At 38.2% G+C, this 22512-nt stretch overlaps 1 protein-coding gene across 1 annotated transcript in view; it reads left to right on the top strand.

Moving 5' to 3' along the window:
* Positions 1-22512, top strand: part of LOC104466185 (lipopolysaccharide-responsive and beige-like anchor protein) — a gene marked incomplete at its 5' end in the record, with an annotated part of 104550 nt that overhangs the window by 29471 nt on the left and 52567 nt on the right. The window contains 4 exons of the mRNA XM_010079530.1: positions 8645-8778; positions 17478-17556; positions 17822-17955; positions 19927-19988. Coding sequence (XP_010077832.1) covers positions 8645-8778; positions 17478-17556; positions 17822-17955; positions 19927-19988 — 409 coding nt within the window. The remainder of the gene's footprint in view (positions 1-8644; positions 8779-17477; positions 17557-17821; positions 17956-19926; positions 19989-22512) is intronic.

Genomic DNA, 22512 nt, shown 5'->3' on the forward strand with positions numbered 1-22512 from the left:
TAATCATATCCAGAAATGCTGCGAGGGAATCCCTTCTTACCAGTATGTCATCCTCCGCTCATTCCTGAACCTCCTCTGGCTGTGATGGCTTTGCACTCTGTGGCTGCTGTGCTCAAACGAGCAAACTGGGATGACCCAGGAAAGGAGTGCGGCTCTGCCAGGGGTATGAATGCGGCTGTCACAGCGTGTCTTCTCAGCTCAGATTGCCGTGTCCCTGGTGGGGGAGAGATGGCAGTGGCTGTCTGGCCAGATCAGACACAGATGGTGTGTGCTGGCGTTTGGCTCCCTTGCTCTTGTCTCACAGTAAATGCTGCCTTCTGCTCGTGGTGCTGAACAGGAGGACTTGTTTTGGGAGCAGCAGGAGGATGGAGTTAGAGGGGGAAAACTGGGAGAAGCAGGACACTGGATTAGGACTTGTCGTGCCTCTGTGTCCCTGCTGCTGCCCAAGTGCCTTTCAGCCCTTTCTATAGAGGCCTGTCGTTGCTCTTTACAGCAATGGGCAGGGGCTGGGACACAGCATGATGTTTTGGTCTGTGCCTGATGTTTTTCCTCAGGAAATTCTTATTGTTCATTGCTGAGTGGGAGAGATTTGAACAGCAAAATCCCACGTGCCTGGAGATCTGGTGCAGAAGTGCATGTTTCATTGAGGAAGGATTTTTGAGCTATTGCTAAAACAGAAGGTTTGTGCTGTCTGTGCAGATCTGATTGGAATTGGTGTAAAGCAGGTTAACGAGACAGGAAGTAATTGGGCACTTGCAGTCCTGGTATCTGACACAGGTAGATTACGCCTACAAAACCTTATCAGAGGAAATGGTGCGATTTAATTTGATAATATGTACATTAACGAAATACAGGGTATTGGCAGCAGCCCCTCAGTCACTTGCAGTTCTGTGTTCTTTTTTCTGGATAGTTACAAAGTCACTCAAGTAGTGAAAAAAAAAACACCTTAAATTGCAGCGTGTTTTGTAGAGCAAGTCACCGAGGAATTGAACTGCTTGCTGTTTTGCCCTTTTATTTTTCCAATGCTGCGCTGTCCTGATGCTCTCTCCTCTCCTTTCCCCACCTCCAAAGTGCCAGCCATTCTTGACCACAACTCTCAACATTCTCCTGCGTAACCTTGGGATGTCATTCCTGTGTCAGATACTGAAAAGAAGCTAGTCTGGCAAAGGAGTATATCTAGAGGAGTGAAAGGGGTGCGTGGACTGAAGCAGCAGCCAGCACCGTGCTTGTGAAGGGAAGAGCAGAGGGCAAGGGGCTTTGCAGAGGTTTGTGTAGCTGGCTGGGCTGCTGCACAGCCATCACTTGCAGGTATTAGTTTCCTGTGGCTTCTTGTGTTTAGTGGGTGGGGCTAAATACACGAGGAAAAGGTCATGAACTAGTATAAAATATTTTGTCCTTCAGCAGTTGCGCGTGACCTCAGTATGTCAGCAGCTCTGTGTTTGTATGTGGTTTAATTTTCCCTTTCCTTCCTCTTGTGGGTATGTCAGGTAGACTAAAGTGTACTTAGTGATGGAGAAGTCTTACCGCTAGTCAATGATCATCTGGTAGTGACATGCGCAATCTTGTATCCGTGGTAAATACGTTGATCTATGATGAGGCATTGTTGCTAACTAGCTAATAAATCAGTTAATCAGAAAGACGGAATAACTGCGTATATGAAACTTTTCTATTTGAAATGATACAGGCAGGAAAGTTTCATGACCACTTGAAGGTGACTGTATTTTTATGTAGTGTGACTTTGCTTAAAATACAAGTTTATGCTCTGAAAGGATGCCTACTGACAACAGCAGGAAGGAATTGCACCAGGGAAAGAAAAAAATGTTTACGAGAAACTGCAATAGATTTGCTCTTATCTCTGGAGTACACAGAAGTACTAAGGTACATGGGGAAAGTTTGGAAAGACGGGCTTTGGGATGCTCTCTTATTTTCTGTGTCTGGTTTACATTTAATGTATTGCTTGATGGCAAACACAAACTCTGTGAGTTAACTTTTTTTTTTCTTTCTTTTTAAAGACACTTTAAAAAAAAGTTGTTCCCATGTAGCAGTTTACCAGTGGGGTATCTCTGGGAATTTCAAAGCATCTCTCTGATCCTGCATTTATCTCAGGAATGCTGTGTCAGAAATCAAAAGTCTCCTCATATCTTAAGGATTATCAACTTCCCAGCCATAGCTGGAGAGTATACAGTAACAGCTCCATGAGTGAAACCTTACTGAAAGGCTGCCAGGTTGCAAGCCTTTGCAAACAACTAGGTGTATGTGTTCATTCCCATGCCAAAAATCTTCCCCTTATCTTATGTGAAGATGCAATCTTGTGATTAGTGGGTGCCAGGGGTTTATCATGGTAAAGTTCAAGACTTGTAGCAGCTTTTTTCCCCGAGATCCATAGGGACATGAATTAATGTTCCAATTTCAGTGTGTCCTAAACCAGCACTTTTCTTATTTGGTAGTAATCTTGTAGAAAAAGAGGGGGGTTAATGCGAGAAATTTAAATAAAACAGAAATAAAAACAACCACAGCTAGAATAAAGAGAGGACATTTACTTTCAGTTAGTCTAATGAAAACCATAACCTGCAACTTGCTATTTTTACTGTGCAATTTAATATAAAACCTTGGTCTCTCCTGGCTTCTGCTGCTCTTTGTGGAAACATTCAATAATCATATCGTTATAGGAAGCTGATGCTGAAGGTTCAGAGGGATGTAGGCTCTGAAATCACAGTTTTTTACCATAGAGCTTGGATCTGCAGCTAAGCTGTAACTTACAGAACAGATTTGTTAATAAGCTTGTTTATCTTTTTGGAACATGGTCTAGAAGCTCAGCCTGGGTTTACGCATTTGTCAGTCAGTGGCGTGCACGTGGCTTTGAAACGGTTGGGTGTGGCATTTCAATCGTATTTTATCCAAGTCCTTTTTTTTTAACATGGAATGAATACATTTTAGAATTCATTGATTTGGGTCTCAAGTATAAAAAGAATAAACTCATCATTGGCAAGATGAAGTCTACCAGGTACAGGTAGAGACAGAATATGGGAAGGGGGATCTGTAGATCAAGGTGCGTGTGCTGTGATGAGAAGCTCAGCTGTTTTGGCACACCAACAACTTGCATTCTGCTGGGGCTGAGGAGGCAAACCAGCTGAAGTCTTCAGCCTGCCAAGGTGATTTTCAAGTCCTCTTACAGAACTGATTGTATTGTTTTTGTCATCTCTCTTTTTTCCCCCCTGGTCTCTCTGATCCCTCACGGTTTTCGGAGTCTCTTCTTCCTTTCTCCTTGGCTGTTTCAAGGGGATGGGTATTATTTCTCAGACAGCAGTGCCCATAGAATGACACTGACATGGCAGGCTGCTTTCCTGACTCACAAAGTGGGGGCAAAAATAAGTCTCTGACGCTCTTTATTGGTCTTTTGCTCATTGCATAGGAGCCCCGTGGTGGGCATCGATCTGGTAGCCTGGAACAAGACTAACTTGGTTTTGAATTAAAACCATTATCCCACAGGGAAACAGACTGTCACCTGTGTTGCAGTTCAATGCTAAAAAATGGAATGCTAAGAATTAAATCTGTATAAATTCCTGTATGTCAAGAGCAATTAGAGCTCATCTAAGTATTTTTTTAAATTATAGTGAGGTCCTCAGTTTGGCCTGGCACATGTTGTATTAGGAACATTTGACACGCACCCAAAGAAAATTTGTAACTTGAAATCTATTTAAAATCAGTTGTAGACTTGCCAACTTCAAAAAAAATATTTAGGAAAATGTACTCAAAATTTAGGAGATATTTATAGAGGGTTTTTTTGTTTTTGTATTGAAACAGAAGAATCAGTGATCTGAAACTAAGAAAGCTTTCAATACGTGAATCCTTATAGAATTTGGCAGAAGAGATCATTATTGTGTAAGCCTTTGTCTGTGATGGCAGTCAGTGTTCAGCTCAGTGGTCTGTGCTCATTCAGCAGTGAATAATTGTCTGCAACACGAAGGCTTCTTCCACTTCAGCGTAATTGGGACTAATAGCACACTGACCTTCTGGCTAAGATGTATTTATGGTGGCTAGTTCTTACTATGCCTGACCTACGTTTATCAGTTCATATGTGGTAAATTCCTACTTCAAACCTTAAATACTTGATTTTAAATTAAAAAAAGGCAAACATCTAATATAGTCATGTAAATGAGGCAGCCAAACTCTCATTTTTACAAGTGCTGGAGGTCTGCTTGAGATGCATATTAAGAACATTTTTGATGCAATTTTTCTAGTTTATTTTGTTTTTCCTGTATCTGAATATATGATAATGGAACCCAAAAAGTATGGAGTTAATTGAAATGGTACGATAACGTAAATGTTAAGGAATAAAATGTATTTACAGTTTTCTTCCATGTGACGCCTCTCCCTGTGTGTGAGGTTGCTTAATGTACATTGTTATTCTCATGAAATTAATTTATGGTTACAGATTTTTAAAAAAATATATGATTTTTGTAGATCAAAGGAAATATACTGTAAGGCCACTTATTGATGGATATTTTATTCACATGTGGATCAATATTTAACTTTTTAAGAAATGCTTATCAGCATAGCCACAGAAAAGGACTGTCTTACCTGTGTACTCCTTAAAAGCAAGTGCTCTGTTATTTGCGAGAAGCTGAAAGCCCATTAATTTTTAAGACATTTCTGACAAATTTACCTGATTTAATAATGTGCTAAACACTCCGTGTTTTCCACATAGTTTATTTACTACAATATTTAATCTTGATTTTCCACTGTCTCACACATTCTTCCTGCCAGTTGCCTTCATTTTACTTATATTAGTATTGAAATAATCTTGTGAAAGAACACAAAGAAACACTGATGGCTAACGGCAAATATGTTTGAACACAGTTGCATTTCCACCTAAATACTCAGAGAAAATATCCTATTTCTACACTAAGAAGGAAAAATGTAGGAATATCAGAACATAAAGAAACGTGATGCACATTTATTCGAATATCTTAATTTGCTTTCCAGTATACGGTAGATATGAGCCCTGCTTTCATGGCTTGAAGGAGGACTGGAAATGGAAACTCCTGAAACAAATCCTGCAACTACAGCATTGGTCAGTTGCACCATCAAAAGGGAAGACGTGCACAGTAGTAAATATTACATGACCAATAATTCAGCCATGTGTAGCGATAAAGTAACTATGTTAGGATACTTGGGTGTTTTGGTTCATTGTTGTTGAACTGTGTTAAGAATTTCTTTAATTACAAGGTCATGGCAACTGGCCAGGAGACGGAGAGAAAGTACGTTCAGGGTTTGGGGTTTCTTTACATCATGTTTTTGGCTGTGTGCTTCAGATTGACACGGCTGTCAGGAAGAGACCTTCTTGTCTCCCCAGAAATACTGTTTGTTTTATTTCGGATAGAAAAATTGGAATAATTTCAGTTGACTGTTAAAGATCACTAAGATAAATGCTGTTCAGAACTAGAAGTCTGGGGCTAGAAAACAGCTTTATGGGGAGTTGTTTGAAACCTCTCTTTTCTTCCAAGGTTCAAATTTTTCAATGTGAACCTGCAATTTCACTAGCCCCTGTACTGTTGTTGCCTTTTATCTTGCTGAATAGTTCTAGAGCACAGCAGCCGTCTTGGGTTGTGGTGCATTGTGAAGACTCTAATCCTTAAGCAAGCTTATAACAGAGGGGACCAAGAGCTAAAATTACCTTTAAATATAGGAATTATGGTAGAATTTATGAAGTAGGGTGGGTTGTGTTTTTTGTGTTTTTTTGGTTTTTTTTTTTTGTTTGTTTTGTTTTTTTTTTTTTGTTAGCTAAGAGGTAAAACTTTTCTTCAGTGAGGTATAAGAAACAACCTAGGTTTCTCAGAAAACGTTGTGAGTGTCTCTTGCTGAAAGCATGTGGTCACTGTCTGAAACACCCATGTGTACTGTCTGTAAGGCGGCATATGTATTTTGGAGTCTGAAACGTGTAATTATTTTTATTCCTTGAATCAAAGCAAAAGGAATTATGTTGTGTAATTAGGAAAAAAAAAAAGCACCCGTGTATTAATGTTATATTCCTGGTGCTAGTAATCAAAGTATCAACCTTAAAGTGAGTGCCAGCGCTAGATAGTTAAAATTGTAATGGAAGTGTTCAAATAGAATTCCTTTTTAATGTACTTCATGGAAAGTAAGTTTTGGAAGATGACAGTAGCAGCTGTACTTGTATTCCCCAACTTGTACAGGTTTGAAGGTGAGAAGGTATAGGAAAGATCTTAAAAGGCAAAAGGGACTGTTGTGGTCCTTTACTGCTGCCTGTGTTCCAGGGGAAATGGACTGCCCTTTAAGATCTGAAATACTGGCTGGTTTGTAGTTCCTGGGGCTTTTAGTAGAGTCAGAGAGCAGGGTCAGTGGCATTCAGAGGGCACAACCATTCTGATCTGGTGTTTTGAGAGAATTCTGGAAACATAAAACTTTGCTCCAAGGAACAGGTTGCCCAGAGAAGCTGTGGATGCCCCATCCCTGGAGGGGTTCAAGGCCAGGCTGGATGAGGCTTTGGGCAACCTGGGCTAGTGGGAGGTGTCCCTGCCCATGGCAGGGGGTGGAACTGGATGGTCTCTAAGGTCCCTTCCAACCCAAACCATCCTGTGATTCTATGATCTGGTTTTACCCCCAATGTAACTTGGTATTTTCCAATTTAAATTTAATTACATGAGTGATATGTTTTGAACAGACATTACCTATGTGTGCGCAATTACCATCTACGTGCACACCGAAATTTCTTACCAAACATTCTCCCCTATCACCTTGCACCCAATAAAATTGTGTGTGTTTTAGTTAGCAGCAAATGGATAATTGTTTCTGTAACTTAGTGGGCGTGCAAAGAATATTTCCAGCTCATGCACTGTGACCCCACAGCGTCCCCATGAACAGACATACATTTGTAATATGTCTGTACAATTCGGGTTTAGTATTATTGGTCAGTATTTCTTGAATTGGTGTACAGTAAAATAACTTAAAATCTGTAAAGGAATACACCTGGGCTTCAGTCGTGGATGTTGGAGAAATGTCCAAAAGTTTGCTATGTGTGGATGCACCTTGTACACATAAACTTGTATTTATTTCCTGGCCTCTTCCAGGTGTTTGGAAGGGTGTTAGAGAATAGCAGTAACAGTTTCCAGACAGTGAATGTCGCAGCATCTTGAGCGACATAGCCCCTTCTTATCCTCGGGTGATGCAAAATTAGTTGGTAATGTGGCTGTAATTTAGCAGACAGCCTATATGAATTTTTTAGTGCATTGTTCATGTTTCAGGGAAACCGACACGAACATATGAGCGAAATTCATGGTTTAGGCACAATATCTCGACTTGGGGCTCAGGTGGTGTTGCTTCTACTTTTTTAGTGTATAGTTAACATTAGCAGTCACCCCTATAATGATATGGCATGTACTGCCTCTGAGTATGCTGCCTGCCTACTCCTGCCATTAGGGAGGGTTGATTTAATCAGGAATCTAGCTCCTGTGGCATCCTTTGGTCTGAAGAAGGGAGTCAAATCCAGTCCTTTTTTTCCCCATTCTAACAAGAACTGTTTTAGAAATACTTGACAAAACTTCCTTGGTTGCTGTTATCACACCTGAATTTGAGTCAAGTTTCTAAGTTAGTTTATTTAGAAAATGAATATTTTAAAGCTATTAAGGGAATACTTTCAGTGTGTAGCTATTGTACTGTCAGGAAAAGATGTGATTAAATAAATGGAATGTTGAGGACTTTCAGTTTACGGTTAACACCAGGTAATTAAAAGTAAGCGCTGCTGTGGGAGTGCATTATATATCAGCTGCACTGTTTACCTCATTAGCAGGGTTTTTGCATGTTTATGGAGCTAACTTGCAATTAAAAATGCCTTTAACGTATGCTTAACAAGGCCTTTTAGGTGTTTGGAATAAAGTACCACGGTGTAATGGAAATGGGTATAGCATAAATAGATGTCTTGGTAACACACGAGATAAATCTCCATGCCGAACTCGTCACTTCGCATCTTTTCCTCGCGGGTAATCCTTAGTGCTGACTAAAAGGCCTGAAATTTAACTTGTACAAAAAATGGGGATTCTCTCCAGCTCCAAAGAATGTTTTGATTTGTTATATAAGTAAAACTTGATTGCCAAGACATACTCTATGCCTTAGCTCTGTATTTAAGTTGTGTGAGTGTTGGTGTGTGCACGCGGGTGTGTTAGGATGGTTCCAGCTGTAGTGTGTCTTTCTTCCATTAGTCTTCTCTTCTGCATCAGTATACTGTCAAGGCAAACTTCAGTGTTGATAATTTATCGTAATGTTTTCATTTTGAATACTGGGATATCTTTTGTAAATAGTTGCCTGAAGTTTAAAACCAGATCTCAGGGAAGCTGAAGTAAAAAGTGAAACCTGCTGCTAGGTCACTTACCCTGGTGTTCTCCTAACTGTGTACTTGTTGGTCAGGGATTTTGCAGAAGTGGATGAGATATTTAAGCATACCATAAAAACTAAACAAGGATGAAGCATTGTTTAGGTAGATTGCCAAAAAAAATGGAAAGAGAAAACAGAGAAGGAACGGTACTTCTGCAGGACCAAAATCTAGTTTGTGTTAGATTTGTAAACGAAGATCATAATGTGTGAACCCTCCTACAGTGTTACTCACTGACTTTTTGTCTTCACCTAGGAGTGTTGTTGTACCACCGAAGAAATCAGCCGTTTCCTCCTCTACAGCTGCTATGGGTATTCCTACGAATGCTGTCAGTGTGGTTTCTTCTTTAGATTCAGCCCAAGCCCCGGATTTGTCAGGTGAATCTCCTGGTGAGTAAGGGTCAATTAACCAGCTTCTATCCCAGCCCTTCCTCTCTTGCTTCCCCTTCCTTCACCATTCACTCTGAATACAACTGAACAATCTCTTGTTGTGTGCTTTTTGTGTTGTGTGAAGGTGAGATGTTTTTCAACAGTTGTCCATATCTCAAAACACTGTAGATGAGAAAAGTTGTTTTTCAAACATTCAGCCATCAGTTGCCGTCCATTGTAATACTGATTACTGTATTATACATATATTAGCTGCTCTCTATATGGGTCTTGCTTATAGTAAGAATATTGATGCGTATTGCTGGTTGCATTTTCTTAGGGGAAAATGTGCCAATAATCTGGAAAGATGATGCTTTACTGTATTATTTTTTTTTAAACTACTGGAGTGCATGTGGTGTAACATGTCCTAAATTATCAAGTCAGACAAAAAGGCCTTTGAGACCTTTGTATCCTGCGATACTACTTTGTCTGTATCTTCATGCCATATACTCTCACACAGCAGCTTGCAGGCCTGCATTTGGTCTCTGGACCTCTAACAAAGACCAGTACCAGATACTTCACAGGAAAATAGATGTGACTCCAGGTTAAACTGGACCAATTGTCAGTGACGTTATATGGTGTTCATGAATATAAGAATTCATCCTTTTTTGATATTTTCTGTAAGTTTATCCCCCTGATCATTTCATTATTCCTAGTTTTGATACTGTAGCTACACAAATGTAAATAAATAACCTTCTGTTCCTAAATTAAAAAAATACAAAAGTAGTGTTGCATTAAAAAAAAAAAAAGCTTTGCTAAACTTTTTGGGGGTTCTCCTTTTGCATCTAGCAGAACAAATGCAAATGTCTGAGCCTGTTAATGCAATGTTTGTCATAACTTCAAGATTTCTCAGTTTCTGAAAAGCAGACATACTGTATTAACTTGTATTTAGTATAAATACGGTCTATTCTAAAGACTACTTTTTGTTACAGCTTTTTTAGTATGTAAAATACAAGCTTATTTATAAATTTTGTAGGGTTTTTGTCCAAGGATATGTGTGTTAGTGCTAAGTAGGACTGAAAATTATATACAAGTGTTTCCAATAGCTTTCGCCTGAGGTCAGGTTCAGTGTTGACGCTAAACTAATTGCTTTGGACAGTTTTTTCAGTGGGGACAAAATTGAGTAGGTTGTTTATAAGCAAGTGGTCCTTTGAACCCTTAGTCTCTCTGGTCGTTCTGTATGAGATAAATGATGTTTAACCTTATACGCTGTGTCGAAGGCATGCTTGCCTACTTAGCCGTGTTTAAGTCACAAGGTTGTGTAGGATCTCATAATTGTGCCCACGAAGTTTAATGTCAAGACTTAAAACTGATTTGCATCTTCATGCAGGAAATCTCAATCTGTGCCTGATTATTGGTGTTTCTTTTCAATGGTTGAGTTTCTTGTTTCCTGTTTTTATGAACTTCCTTCCAAATTGCAAAGACTGAGGAAAAAAATGTAATCTGTTGTAATGTCCTCTAGTACTTGTGTGTCTGGAAAGTATCTGTTGCCATCTTCCAACTGCCCATTGCATTTCTTGGGAAAATGAAAAAGGTTTTGTTCCAGCCATGTTAAAGGAAAAGAAAGACTCTTGTAATCTAGTGTGTTCTTACTCTTTGCAAAGGGGACAATCCATTTTGTTGCTGAAATGTCAGGAGGTAGCACTATGCTAGTCTAGGAGTAATGTTTGGAGTAGGAAAATCAGCTGGTTTTTAAAATGTCATGGTTCTTCAGGGAGGATTGACTCTGAGCAGCTAATCTGTATTTAAAAGAATAAAACCTTCCCTACGCTGAAATGGTTAAAAATCATTGCTAATTTGTCAACTTCTTACCTGTTTACCCAGGTTAGACATTGGCCTAATTATTACGATTTCTGGAGTGAGTATTCCCGTGTTTTTAACAGAAGCAAAGCAGATGAACATGGATTTTCATATGTAGTCAATCTTGTAAGAAAGTACAGAAGAAAAATAAGCACTCCTGTGCCTGTAGAATGTGTAAGAAATGCAGACAATAAACAATACTGATGTAGTTTGTAACTGTGTGACTTCCAGCATGTCTGGGAGTTTTGGCAAAAATTGGACATGTAATCTGAACTGATATGCATAAAAAGAAACTAATCAGGATTAAAAATAGTAGACATGTTTAGACTGGCAATGTAATTAATTAAAAGAAAAAGTGAAGGGATAAATGAATTCATGCCTTAAAGAGATTAAAATGGGAGACTGTTTCTTTTTTTCCCCCATAAAATAATGTCATGGAAACAAAAATTTTGCAGAGTTGGAGTGGTTTACACTTCTGTTGCTCATGTAAGTTGCATGCATTTAAGTTTGAGTACTGTTCTGTGTAAGGGCTTTAACTTCTTTATTTGAGGATACAAGTAGCAATAAGCAAGCTTCTTGTAAAATCAAAATATAATATATATAATTTTCCCCTGAGTTCAAATCACATGTTTTTTTACTAATATTTGTCTTTGTGCAGCAGAGAATCAATATATTGTTCTCATTTTTTTCAGCTAATGTTTCTTGTAAGTCTGTTGACTTTGTAATTAAATGAATTAAATCCTTTTTAAAGGATTTAAAAAATTGCTAAGACTAGGGGTTTATGTAGCAAATATTAACGTGGAACTTTTTCAAATTTTATATGAAGGCTATTAACATTATTGCCACATTTAAAAATAGATTTCTGCAGTTTTTCCTCAAGTCAAAAAATTTTTTCACACGAGTTTTATATGCATTTGCTTGGTATGTTTTACAATCTGATGATGCAAACAGAACCTTGATATAATAACATGTAATGCTTTACTGTGTAAACTTGGGTCTATTTACTCCAAAACAGGGATGAAAGGGAGACACAGACATTGAAGTGGGATTATACAGCAAGTGTTTTAGTTGTAGTGTGTATATAAGCATAATTTGGGCATAAGTTTAATGCAGTATGTGTACATCCTCCACCTGCAGCTGTGATGTCAGAATTGTTGGTCAAGGTAGGATCTGTGTTGGAATATAGTCAGTCTGTGGTTCCAGATGCCTCCATTGCCATTTGTGGGTGCTCCAAATTCGTCAGCCTCCTTTCCAATATTTTTTTTCCGGAAGTCTGCATCTTGCCTGTGGCTCATGGTCTGTGGGTATCTCAGATATTTGACCCTTACAATTGTCCTAAGCTCATATCAAGTGGATGTGACATGTCCTGGCCTACCGAACACAACGTGTTGACAGGTTGGGAAGATAACCATCTAAGTTCACTGTGTTCCTTGGATACTTGGGAAGAGGGTGAAAACATGTTTTGGCCTCAGCCAGCCTGGCCTTCTCACCTTTGCTCATTCAAGCCACAGAGTATGTCACAGCACAAAAAGCCTTTCCTGGAAACAGATGTGTCCCTTGTTGTCTAAACTTGCCCATCAGTGTGTTGCTGATGGTTGAGTTGTTGGTCTGCTGGAATTGTTACTCCAGTTGTTGAAAGATCTTGGAAATGAATAGAAAAAGTCAAGCCCCTTCGTGGCCCATGTTGAGCCAATTGTCTGTCCCTTATGGAGAGCGGTATTGAGCAAAAGAGCCTACTTACTAGTGATAATGTAAGGAAGGGGAATTTACTGGAGTTGTTTCTTCCTTGAATTGACTCATCGGCTGAACGTGAGATTTGATGCAGGGATTTGACACGTACTGTGTCCAGGAAGGACTATGAAAAAGGCAGGAGTAAAGTTTGGGTAGGCAGGACTCGGCAAAGTTGTCGGAGCTATTGTGAATGTGCCAGTGGGATGCTTGTATTTTTGTTTGTCGCTTAATTTCCTTTTAAATGTTTCATTTACAGTTGTTCTGAAGTGGTGCGAACTTTTTGAAACTGTTTTGCAGTTTGCACTCCCACTGATACTCTGAGTTTCTCTGTCTATATACTTGAAGGATTTCTCACGCGGTTTGTTAGTGCCTGACTCTAAAGAACTCTCTCTTCTTATTTGGAGTTCTTTGGGTTTCACTTGTTTTGCTTCTGAGCCACGCAGAGTTGCCAGCAGGATTTCTGCTTCACCTGAGCAGAGGCACGGGCTGTTCCCCAAGGTGGGAAGCCATAAACAAGGCCATGACAAACGCTGGGGTGAGAAAGAAGGTGGATGCCTGGAAGGAACCTGGGAATAAGCATTAACAGGAGATGAAGGAGTTGTGACTCCTGAATTCTAGTTCTCCATCTATGAAAATGTGAATGTTGTCCCACAGTTGGCTTATTTTGCAAAGAGGAATGGTATTGATTGGTTTTTATACATAGGTGGAAATAATCTTGAAGTCTTGCAATAAAATAGTGAGAGACAAGGTAAAGTAAGAAAAATGAATCTGAAGTGAGTTTGCGTCAGTGCTGGAGTAGTTCAAGAAATTTGCTGGATTATAGTAACTGTTTCAAAGAGAATCCTAACTTCCCAGTGGCAGTCGTTGAAGGCTAGTTACCAAAGCTGAACAACACGGTTAAAAATCTCAAATGCTAATGACACACAGTGGAAATGGTTTAATGCTGTTTCAGTAGAAAAACTCTTTTAAAGCAACTTCTCTTTAGAGAGCACACCATTGTTTCATGCAATCTGTTTTGGTTTAACCTACAGATGTGTTTATGTAACAGATCCCTTCTATTAGCTTGTAAAACCTTTCATTGTAGTCTTGCATTGTACACTTCCAGCTCAGGAAGTGTATTTTGGAATGAGCTCATTATTTTACCAGATACTCCTTTCATAAAGGGCATCAGTGTATTTACGAATGTCCAGCCTGTTGTACAAAATTGAAAAGTATGGTTGGTTAATTCAGCTCTGTTTTTTTACCTCCTCTCCATCCTCCCAGGTGAAAGTATATCACCCTCTGCTTGTGTACTGCCCACACGTACCTCGTAAGTGTATTTGCAGAAGTGTAAGGATCTTGCACAAGGAGTTTCTTTAACAGTATTTTATTGCTAAGACATTATTTGTTTAGACCCTTGGGGACCTTGAATAAGCAATAAGGTTTCACTGTAAGGGTGCTAGACAGATGATCTATTTGCATTTTCTTTTATGTTCTTGCAAATGTCTGTAAAACTGTCAGTTTGAAGGAGCCAGTTTATCAGTGAAAGGGTAAGGAAGAGATAAGTCAGTTTAGTTCCACATGTTTGAAGTAGCTACTGCACTTACCCACATGTGTGCTGTGGATAAAATATGCTACTGAAGTGCTTTCTTTTTTTTTTTTTCTTTTTTTTTTTTTTTTTTACTGAAGGCAGTAAAAATAGTAGAATAAAAAACCGCTTCTGAGTTGAAGTCAAAAAAGTATTTTCACAAAACAAAGTTTGAATGTGAAAATCACTATGCCTAATCCTATCTAAAAAACAAAACAAAACCCTGACGTTCTCGGCTGTGATAAATCTGAGATTCACCCCTTTCAGTGAAATATATCTGAGTTTGGAATGTGGATTTAGGTGATGATAAGCATGAAGAAGTTCAGGCCATAAATATACTGACATAATCTCCAAAAAGAATAACACTTGATAGAGGTGCCTGCCTTATGCTGTTGTATTCAAATTAAAAGTGCTTTTTCTGTTATATTTACAAGTTGATTTTAACTTAAAACTTCATAGAGTCTTACATTTAGATGTAATTGGTTATGTGCAATTTGTTTTGATTTCTAGAAGAAAAAACAATCATCTCCTATCATTGTTGTCAGTGATTTCCTTTGCCTCCTACTCTCACCATTTTTACCAGTGCCATTGTGTGGAAAACCAGAAAACCAAACACCCCTCCCAGCCCCCCCACCCCACAAAATAAACAACAAGCCCCCAGTTACGCAGGGTTGAGGCATGTCTTTCTGTTAGCCTCGTGATGGCTATTATGCCCTTTCATTGTCCTTGTAGATGTTTCCCTTGAATTTTTTTTCTCATTTTTTCCTTCAGTTGTTTTGCTTGTGGCCTAAATATTACATTGAATTATTTTCATCTCCTTTAATTGTAAAATTCATGCTACTGTGCTGCTCTGCTAAAGTCTTATTTTTTACTGATAAAGTGATGCTTGATTTTGCTACATGTTTAATGTGGTGGGATTTTAGTTGTATGTACTTTTGACCTTCCAACATACCCAGTAATTAGTGGATTGCTGGGCAATATGTAGTAAAAAGCATGCAAGCGTTTATTTAACAAGACTTTCTACATGTGGAGAGGACTTGCTTATTTTGAAGGCTTTAGGTGCCACTTCAGGTTTGTATTCTGTGGAGGTACCCAGATCAGTGTGTGGATTTCCCCTTAGGGGCGGTGTGCGGGCTTACGTCCGCTATGTGGATTGAAGAATATTTTCAAATTAGAGGGACTTATTTAATGAGAATAGGGGTGGTGGGCTTTAGGGAGAAACCTGAGAATTCTAGTGAAATGATTTAAATATAAAAGCTATCATGAAAATAAAATAATTTTTTTCAAGTCTTAGTCTAACAGGCAGCAGAGAGGTATTGTGCACACTTAGGTATGGATGTATATAAGTCAGAAAAATGAATTTTTGTGGCTGTTAAGTATCCCACAAACAGCTGGAGTCTTTGGAACCACTAAATCATGTGGCATGTTGCTTTCTGTGGGCTTTGTTTCGTTTTTCTGTCCAGGAGGCTCTGTTCTAATTTTTAGCACATCATGTAACTGCTTTTCCATTGAGAATACCAAAAATACTTTCTGGTGGTTTAACTATGTAAAACTAGATCTTAAACTGAATGATATCCATGAGAATATTGAAAATGTTTGCAGAAGCTAGACATCCCCGTTGCAGTTTTCAGAAATATATGTTTGATTTGCCTTTATTAGATAAATTATTTAGGAAACAATGCCCAGCAGATCCGAGTTCCACCTTGCTTTCAGCTAACACTTTTTTTCCCCAGCTTTCTTGTCCTTCATTTTGTATGGCCCACCCAAATTTCTTTCTGACTTCATAATCCCATACAAAAGTCAAAATGAGAGCTTCATGGTGCATTTATGAAAAGCTTAAGTGAATCATGTTCACAAAGGTATCTCCTACCTATGAAGGAAAAAAAAATAAATAAGAGCAAAACTTTTCACCATCTTGATGCATTAGTTTCGATTATTAGTTTCTGTGCTGCCTTTTGAAGCCAGGTTAGAGAAAAACATCTTCCCCAGACAGAAAAAAAATAATACATTTCTGGGGAGAAGCTCTGTGTATCAATGATTTGGAGCAGAAGTTTGAAATTTGTCAAGAAAAATAAACTTGGTATCTCCGGTATCTGTCTATGGCACTTCAGTCGAGTAGAAAGACTTTGACAAGTTGCAGTTGACACATTTTGGTAGGCGCTTTCAAGATCTTAGCACTTATTTCCAGACAGGTTGCATTTATAACTGAGCTCACTCCAGTGGAGACGGGATGATCAGGAGTTTTTCTGTAGTTACAGTTCTGAGAAGGGTCGTGTCTTTGCTAGGGTAGATGTGAGAACTGAAATGATTAAAACTCTTTTCTTTCATGCTTTTTTTTTTTTCCTTTCCCCCTCCTCTCTGCAGTATAAGAATCTGGAAGTGGCGAGGTGAGAGGAAAGAGAATAGGACAGGGCCTAAGGTTGGGAAGAGATAGGATTGCAGATGGACTAGAAGAGTCGTGCTCTTGGGAAATGCACAGAAATCTGTCTGCTAAGATTCATTCCTCTCTATAGGATGGAATGCAATGCAAGATTTGTGAGTCTCACCATTCCTGGCCTGGCAGCAAATATCTGTGAAATCTCTGCCTGTCTTGCTTACCCCCTCTCCATCATTGCTGATACCAGTCCATACTGCAGTAGGGAGGCTGTATTTCTCTTTATAGACTGAACAGCAGAATTTAGTATTTACAGATTCCTACTCTGCTGATGAGAGCCATGCAGTGCCGATTTAAAATAACACAATTGCCTTTTTTTTTTTTTTTTGGTAAGCATAGGATAGATAAATTGACCCAGTCTTCCATATCAACCTCTGAATAATTGATATGGCAAAGTTAATAACTCATAAATGAGGTTATACCACCGCTGTCACGCTAATGGTGCTGGCAGTGCAATGGAGAATTTTATTAGAGCTGTCTTTGTCAAAGTCCCGGTGTCACAAAAATTTAAGCCCGGCTGTTGAAAAGTACCCACTGGTTTTGTGTTCTGCTTCATTTTGACACAAATAGGTCTTAATTTTAGATAGAAAATTAAGAGTTTTCTCTGTAAGTTACTTAAAATTGGATGAGCACTTCCAGTAACCAAAATAAATGCTTTAAAATGTTACCATTTGGCTTTATGTTAGCATTTATTGGTTATAGTCATATATATTCATAGACTACAGGGGTGTTTAGTGTGCGAGACATTATTTGCATTCCCTGCTTAAGGTTGTAAGTGTTCTTAAATTCGTTTTGAGATAATCACGGTTTGTAAGGTCAGAAGGGATTACTGCAGTGTGGTCTGACTTCCTCCCCAAGCAAACTGCAAGGCTTCCTTGAATTGCTTTCTGTCTGTGCTACAGCAAAATTTAAAAAGCTTGTCGTGGCGTACCTGGTGAGTACAAAGGTAAGTGAACAGGAGTCTTATGGCAAAAAAGTTGGAGGTACAGAGAGGCGAAAGGGTTTACTTGGTCTCACACACACTTGAAAACAGGGGCTTCTCAGAGATTGAGGCTTTGGTTTCTGCTCTAGTTGTCTGGCCTCTGGCATGTTTTCTTATATAATTTGTGTATTTATTGTTTTCTCTTGTAGGAAAGGGATCATCTAATTCCAAATTGCCGTCTGTCCCTGCAGTTTCTTCAGTGCCTGAGGATTCCACTTCAAATATGAGGTACCTTCTTCAGTTGAACATCTGTGTGCTGGCTCACTCTTTTGATATTAGAGTTGATGTTCTGATTCCACATTTTAAAAAAAATTTCACTTAATGTTGTTTTGCTGATGTTCAATACCTAATGAAGGTTTGGGAAAATGAGTGTTGGGTTATTGATTCCTTCTTATACATCTGTATCACTTAAACATTGCCAAAAAATTATACTCCTTTCTGAAAATTTTCAGCAGCTTCTTTCTTTTTTGTTGATCACGTGTCTTTCTACTAGTATTACAGACAGGCTTGAACATGCTTTGGAAAAAGCTGCCCCACTTCTGAGGGAGATTTTTGTGGATTTCGCTCCCTTTCTTTCTCGGACTCTTTTGGGCAGCCACGGGCAGGAGTTGCTGATAGAAGGTACAAGTAAGTTTCCATTTTAAAAAAAGGGTTTTGTAATGTGTGTTTTGTTTTACCTTGGAGACTCCAAATTTCTATATTTTTTGCTGCTGGCTCTGCCTTAGAAGCTTTCTTCCTGCGTTCCCACACAGTGCTGTCCACTGCCTCTTGTTCCTTCTGTCTTGATTTCTCTGAGGTCGCTGTCATTGCCTCCTCATCTGTGCCATCTCTGCTACCTCTTTGCCTCCATCTCATCTCATGGTTTCCTATATCTCATTATATGGGACCAACTGCTGTTGTCTTTTCCTTAGTTTAGAAGATTCAAGTACACAACAAAGATCATGGCTCTGCCTGGTGTTGGCTTAAAATGATTGAGCTTGAGATGATTGAGTTTGCTCTCTGCTGGTGGGTTTCTCAAAAATGAGGCTCAGTTCTGTAATGCAGACATGGATGTCCTCAGTTTTAAAAAAGCGCGTTGATTGGAACACTGTGAATTTAGTTGTGAACACCAATTCTTCAATTTTCTCACAATTTGGTTAGATCACATCGATTTCTTTGTCCACTGGTTGAAAATCGCAGGTTTTTGTCCAGTTAAAGCGGCGAGGTGAATTAGAGCCTGAGCTTGTTGCAGCTGGCAGTAACGCAGCACTCCCTTGTTAGAAGCTCACAGTTGCTTAACTTGAGCTGATCACTTGCGCGTAAGCTGTATTTGCACTAATAGATCCAGTTATTTCCTATGGAATGAAAGTTCTCTTTTTAAAACATTTTTGAAGCTGCTTGTTTCCTCGGTTAGGACAGGTGTCCCGTATGTAGTGCTGAACGCGGTCAGCATTGTCAGGATCACAATGAGAGTCTCCAACACTGATAAGGGTTTTTCTGAAGACTGCTGGGATAAAAATGGAGACTTCATTAAACTTCACTGAAATTAAAATTATTTAGTTTAGGACTTTAGCTCGCGTAGCTTTTGGGGTAGGAAGAAGTGGCAGGAAGAAGTCTATGAATTGTCTCCTGTGAGACTGAAAAGGATGGCGTTCTACTTTGGGTTATACATGTGAGCATCGCTTTAGCTGGTAAACATTTTAATGGAAGCTGCCTTGTGAACAAGTTTATTTCATTCATTTAATAAGAAAACAGGAAAGAGATTCTTCTCAAAGCTTTATTTGCAAGGGAAGTAAATATCCTATTTAATTACATTTTCTTCTCTGGAGATAAAGAAAAGATAATCTGGTTTCTAAGTATTTTGACTGTAATATAGATTATATACCCAGAGAGATGTGTATTTCATAGAGTGGATAACCAAAAAAAAAAGCAGAGAAATTATTCTGAATTGTCTAGACAAAAGTAAACACACAAAACCAATTTTTGGGCCTAAAAACCAGTTATAGACAAACCCAAAACAAAATGCAAATACTAATAACAGTCAAATGAGTTTATAAACAATTGAGAATATCTAGTAGGTTACTGCTTGTGCTTCTGCTAAGGTTTAGTGCGGGGTTAAGGGTCAAAGTACTAATAAGAGTGTTTGGGATGTCTACTGCCACAAAACAAAATGGAAACTTGATTGATAGCTGGAGGCTGAAAGGAGAATGCGCAATGGAGAAAGCAAAGGTCAGAAAGCCATTTCCCTTCTCTGCATATATAATGACCCAATCCTTCAAGAAATGGCAAAATGTAGATACAGTGGATTAATATAACATATGTTAACCACACTTCTGATCGTTCTGAAATACAAACTTTTAGGAAACGGTGGATGATAGAGGCAATGTGTTACTATTAGCTGCATCCTGAGATGCGAGGCATGGAATTCATGATCTCCTCACATACATACTTTTATTTTGTGCTGATAAAGTACAAAATTGAACTGTAAGTGGTATGAGAATTTCAGCTTTCTCTTAGACTGTCAAAATGCTTCTGATCTGTTGCACTTCACAATATTTTCTGTGAACAGCTGGTGCCATACAAGCATGCATTTACGTATACTGTTTTTTCCTTTTGTAGGTCTTGTGTGCATGAAATCCAGCAGTTCAGTTGTGGAGCTGGTGATGCTGCTTTGCTCTCAGGTGAGGTTTAAGTGACAGTGTTGTCTGAAATTGCTGTCTGTGAGCACAATGGAAACTACAGTTAAAATTGGGCTTGAAATTTAAGATTATGTGTAGTAGGTAAAAAAAGATAATGTGCAAAACCTTTTGATTAAAAAAAAAATTCATTGTAATTGTGTCTATTCGGTAGGAAAGAGAAGATACGAAAGGTTTTATGTTACCTTACTGTTGAGCATTTATATAACCTTGATCCTGGTCTGCCTAAGTAATTCTATGTTGTCATTTTTGGAAGATAAAACGGGATCAATAAAATATTAAGGTTATACAAACAGATTGATTTCTGTATCTTGGCATGCTGAATCCTCTGGGATGAACAGAATTTTTCCTTTTGTGGAGAGGTTATGAAATGAGTGATAAATACTTCTGAAACCCTGTCATTCTTAATTGATTTGACACGTGCTAAGAATTTGAGAAAAATGTAAGAAAGCAACCTTGGTTGTTAGCAGTTTGGGGAATTCTATGTTCCTAAAGGCAAAGTCATTTTAGGTATTTAAGAACCTGAGTATTGCTCGTTCCTGTGGTTACAAAACTGCCAGAGCCTGAAGAACTTTCTTAAAATTGTGTATGCTGTATTATATTATTTTCTTTTTGGGTTTCTTGCTTTCTTCTTTGTAATTAAAGGGAAGACTCTTTTTATTGAGTTTTTCTTTTGGTGCCTTAAAAATGATACCTTTCTGGTAGTAAATTCCCCTACTTAAAACTTTAAAATAGCCTTTTTTAATGGGAACGGTATTGGTCTGGAGGTCAAGGGTTCTGACCCATTTCAAAACCTTTGACCTTCATTTACGACCCTTATGGTTTGCTTGCCTGACGAATAAGGATAATGCAAAATTAATGCTTCTTCACATCGATTTATTCGTTTTAGTGCCTATATTGCCAAATTTATTTAGAGTGTGCTGATAGACATTTCATGAATACAAATGAAAGAATCATAGAAGGTGTGAAAAATCGATAGTCTGCGTTGTCAATAAAGTGCAATAAGAACAATTACTTCTGGAGATTACAGCTAATAGATTTTACAATGAACTAGTGAAGAGTAGTTATGTTTTCTGGTGAGCTTATTATTAATGAATGTAGCTAGAACTTTACTCATCTAGTTTTCCATCTTCCTGAGGAAATAGAATATGTTTTCACCCTGAAAGGAATTTAATTTTCCTTATGGAATTTTTGGAATTTAGAGATGGTTGTTTTACATCCAGCAATACTGGAAGTGGATGTTGTTCCCAACTACTAGAATGTGAGTTTGCTGCTGATTTAAATTAAAAAAAAAAGAATTCTTGCTACCAAGAAATCCATGTACAAGTTTTCCTGTTCATTTGTTAATGTGTTAGAGTAAAACTAATCCCAGTATTACATATATGCCTTATAGCATGGTATTATGATTTTAAAAATTAGTTTTTGGTGTCCCTGCTGCTTGTATCAGTGATGAGTGGTTGACCTTTCCTTCTTTTTTTGGTAATCTAATCTTTTTTGAAATCATGTTGTGCTCTGTACTGTACGTCGCTTGTTTGGTTTTGGGAAGTGGAAAGGATAAGGAATAAATGACGTGCTCTAATGCATCTATTTGTCATATGTGTCACAATGCCACTTAATGCTAATCTAATCAAATTGAGGATCTGGGGATTGCTCAGCAGCGCTAGTTGCAGAGACTGGGGTTGTTCTTTGTGAAATAGTAGAAATAAAACCAGGAAAATCACAAAGACCTCTAAGTCTTTTTAAAGTTACATAGCAGCTGTAATTTTTGGCAGAATATGAAAAATGATGTGAGAAATGAATCTAAAATTAGCTCCAGATGTATACAGATTGTTCTGGGGTGATAATTACATTTTTCACTTTGAATTTTCCTAATTCAAAGAGGTCAGTGTGGCAATCACAGAAGTGATTTATTTTGTTAAGAAGTGAACTGTCTTTTGCTACACGAAAGCTTGAGAGATATGAAATTGAATTTCAAGCCGGCATTTTACAGATACTGGGAGGAGATGGGGTTGAGCTTGATTGATTTTTTTTCTTTTTTTTTTCTTTTTTTTTTTACCCCCCTCAAGATAGAGTGGGAAGTGAAGTGATATCCTTTTGCTAAAATTTTAATTAATTTTTGAAGAGGAGATGGAGAGGATGAAGTGCCAAAGATCAAAAGATCAGGTCAAAAACTAGTTTTTAATCACATAAATAATGTGGCATAGTTACAAAGGAAGTATCTGCAAATTTAATTTAAAACTTCACAAATTTGTCAGCCATCATTTTATGAAATTGAAAGATTACTCTGATTAATATCTTTAGTGTTTTTCATGCTAACCTCTTTCTGAAAATTTATTATAAATGTATATGTGATGTAAGCACTTGGATTGCTTTTCTGAAATATCTGAGTTTTTTCTCATGTTTCTTTAGATCTGTGGCTGGAATATTTTTTTTCTCAAAGTGCAAAAGGAGAATAATATCTCACAAGTAATTTTTTCATAAAATTTTGAAAATAAAGACCTTTCCCTGG

This window comes from Pterocles gutturalis, unplaced genomic scaffold (assembly GCF_000699245.1).
Source record: "Pterocles gutturalis isolate BGI_N339 unplaced genomic scaffold, ASM69924v1 scaffold10249, whole genome shotgun sequence".
Lineage (NCBI taxonomy): Eukaryota > Metazoa > Chordata > Aves > Pterocliformes > Pteroclidae > Pterocles > Pterocles gutturalis.